The following is a 3,138-nucleotide window of genomic DNA, read 5'->3' as shown; positions in this document are numbered from 1 at the left end:
GTCACAGAGGTATATAGCGCCAAGCCAGAAATAGCTTGGAAAATATATGTTGACGGTTCGTCCGCCTAGCCAGGTAGCGAGATTAGCATATTATTAATTTCACCGTAGGAGGATCAAATGCAAATTTTCATTCAACTTGATTATCGGGCCACCAACAACAAAGCTGAATACAAATCCTTGATAGCTGGCCTGCAGGCTGCACGACACATTAGAGCCACAAAAGTCCTCATTCATTCGGACTCTCAATTGGCTGCTCAGCAGCTATCGGGAACATTCGAGATAACCAACTCCCGACTCAAATTTTATGTAGAAGCCTTTGAGAAGCTAAGAGCAAACTTCCAAGAGGTCATTATACAGAAGTACTCTCGATCCGAAAATCAAGCGGTGGATGAGGTGGCTAAGTTAACGAGTTCACTTCGACGATCGTGATAAAGCAGCCGATCGAGCAAATTTCATTAGTGGCGTATATTGACAGGATGGAAGGGATAACCTTCCGAAGTGTCTGGAGGACAACATTGGTAGAATTCCTCCGATCGGGTGCTACACCTGCTGATCAGGGAGAGGCCCGCTTATTGAAAAAGAGAGTCGGACGGTTCACCTTGGTCAGGGATAAGCTATATAAGATAACCTTCTCAAGCCCCCTGCTCAAATGCGTTAGACCGGAGGACACAGACTACATCCTTCAGGAAGTACACCAAGACTCTTGTGGAAGTCATCTGAGCGAATGTTTGTTGGCTCGAAAGATTCTTCTGGCAAGATATTTTTGGCCCACCCTCCAAGAGGATGTTGCTCGAACAGTAGCTACCTACTTATCTAGCCAAAAGTGTTGGTCCCTTTGGAGGCCGGCAAAAGGGGAGGGGTGAATTACCCTGAAAAATAAACCAACCCTTTCCCGGCTTATAACTAAATAAAGAACACTTGTAAATAAAAAGCAAAGAGACTAATTAAAAGAAAGCAGACACAAAGGAGTTACTTGGTTTGTAATCAGAAGATTGCTAATCCAAGGAGAATATGACTCACTATTTGAAGATCTCCTTCGGGCGGAGTAGCCTCTTATAGCGTTAACAGAACAGACAAAAAAGTATAGCACAGAGAATTGGATTACAAGTGAATTGATTTAACTGTGAAAATTAGTGCTATATTTATAGCATTGTTCGGGGCGCTTAGAAGGGTTCTGGGCACCCTGGGGGATAAAATTTTATCCCTTTCGTACGGATCGTGATTTGACCGCGATCTGGATAAAAACTTGATCCGGGCGCCTGGAAGGGTTCCGGGCGCCCCGGACTGTTCCGAGCGCCCGGAATGGTTCCGGGCGCCCCGGACTGTTCCGAGCGCTCGGAATGGTTCCGGGCGCCCGGACCCCCAAAGTCAACTCCGGTTGTCTTTTTCTGTCCAGGGCCTCTGTTCCGGTTCAGCTAGCCTCGGTCCGGGCCTTCCGCTCTAGCTCCGCTAGCTTGGGTGATCTCGGCCATCCGGAATAGGGCTCACCCGAACCCAACTTCCGACCTTCTCCTCGAGTAGTCTTCCTCCCTGGTTTCTCATCCCTCGAACGTCTCGTACGTTCTTCTCGTCCACCGGTGTACTCTTCCGCGGCACCTCCTCCCTCGGACGCACCGAGCTCGAGCCCGTTGACTCTCTCCCCGTGTCGTCCTTCTCGCTAGCCGCGTCTTTCGTTCGACTTCCTGTGCTCCTAAACTTCTGCACACTTAGACACAAGGGTTAAACCAAACATGACCTAACTTAACTTGTTTGATCACATCAAAATACCTTGGGGTTCCAACAAAAAGTACCACAACATCCTGCACCGGCCAATCGAAGAGATGAAGGCATCCACGGTGTTCTGCTCGTTCAACCAATGGGGCATGGACATCGTTGGGTCGCTCCCCATGGCGACCGCTCAGTAAAGGTTTCTGCTCATCGTGGTGGATTACTTCTCGAAGTGGGTGGAGGCTGAGCCACTTGCTAAAATAAATGAATAGGTGGTTATCTAATTCTTCTAGCAGAACATCCTGTGTCAGTTCAGCATCCCCCGCCTGCTCATCTTGGACAACGGAAGGCAATTCACCGGTCTGAGGCTCGAGGAATGGTGTGAAGGCTATGGCATCCAACAGGCCTTCACCTCTGTGGCCTACCCCCAAAATAACGGCCAAGCAGAGGTCACCAATTGGGAGATCCTCAGAGGCCTACGAGCTCGGCTCGACCACGTGGGAGGCAGCTGGGTCAACGGGCTTCCTAGAATTTTGTGGGCCCTCCGTACAACTCCCAAGGAGGCGACCGACGTCACACCATTTTACCTGGTGTATGGCGGTGAAGCGATGGTTCCCGTGGAGGTCGAAGTAGAATCTGATCGGGTCCATCTCTACGATGAGGAGAACGATGAGAGGAGGCGTATGGACCTCGATTTGGTGGGCGAGGTATGAGACAAGGCTGCCATCCGGCTGATGGCATACCGGCAGCATATGAAGCAGAGCTATAACCAAATAGTCATCCTGAGATCTTTTCAAATTGGTGACCTGGTTTGGAAGAGAATCAAGTTGGTCAGCTAAATCAACAAGCTCGAGGCACCATGGGTGGGACCTTACAAGGTCGTACAAAAACTCTACTCGAGAACTTACTATCTAGAGGACGAAGAAGGAAGGCGGCTCGAGCGGCCATGGAATGCGAACCATCCCTAACCCTACAGCGTCGGATGAGAGGTGTGCGAGTGAACATTGATGTAATATGTATGTGTCTGTATGTCCTTGTGATGCAGGACAGATATTAATAAAAGTGCAAGTATCCCAAACTCTTGAGCCGATCGACCATGTTAAAAGTCGAGCGGTGACTATAAACTCTTATCTACGCATTACAACCGTCGAGTGGCAACGTTAAACCCCGGTCTTTGCCAACCATTGAGCGGCGATGTTAAACCCCGGTCTTCGTCAACCGTCGAGCGGCGACGTTAAACCCCGGTCTTCGTCAACCGTCGAGCGGCAACGTTAAACCCCTACCTTCGTCAACTGTCGAGCGACAACGTTAAACCCATGTCTACGCCATTCAGCGATCAAGCGACAACCTTAAATTCCTAGTTTTCAGCAACGATCAAGCGACGATCTTAAACCTGAGACTTCAATCGGCGTCAAAGGATAACCCAGAAAT

At 49.5% G+C, this 3,138-nt stretch overlaps 1 protein-coding gene across 1 annotated transcript; it reads left to right on the top strand.

Annotated features, from left to right (window-relative positions):
- The first annotated feature begins 1,855 nt into the window (after positions 1 to 1,855).
- Positions 1,856 to 2,420, top strand: LOC122029232 (uncharacterized protein K02A2.6-like). The gene is made up of 2 exons (XM_042588171.1): positions 1,856 to 1,939; positions 2,004 to 2,420. Exons 1-2 carry the CDS (start codon positions 1,856 to 1,858, stop codon positions 2,418 to 2,420), a joined length of 501 nt encoding a protein of 166 aa, XP_042444105.1.
- The last annotated feature ends 718 nt before the right edge of the window (positions 2,421 to 3,138 follow it).

Source organism: Zingiber officinale, chromosome 10B (assembly GCF_018446385.1).
Source record: "Zingiber officinale cultivar Zhangliang chromosome 10B, Zo_v1.1, whole genome shotgun sequence".
Lineage (NCBI taxonomy): Eukaryota > Viridiplantae > Streptophyta > Magnoliopsida > Zingiberales > Zingiberaceae > Zingiber > Zingiber officinale.
This window is presented reverse-complemented; position numbering and strand designations above follow the sequence as displayed.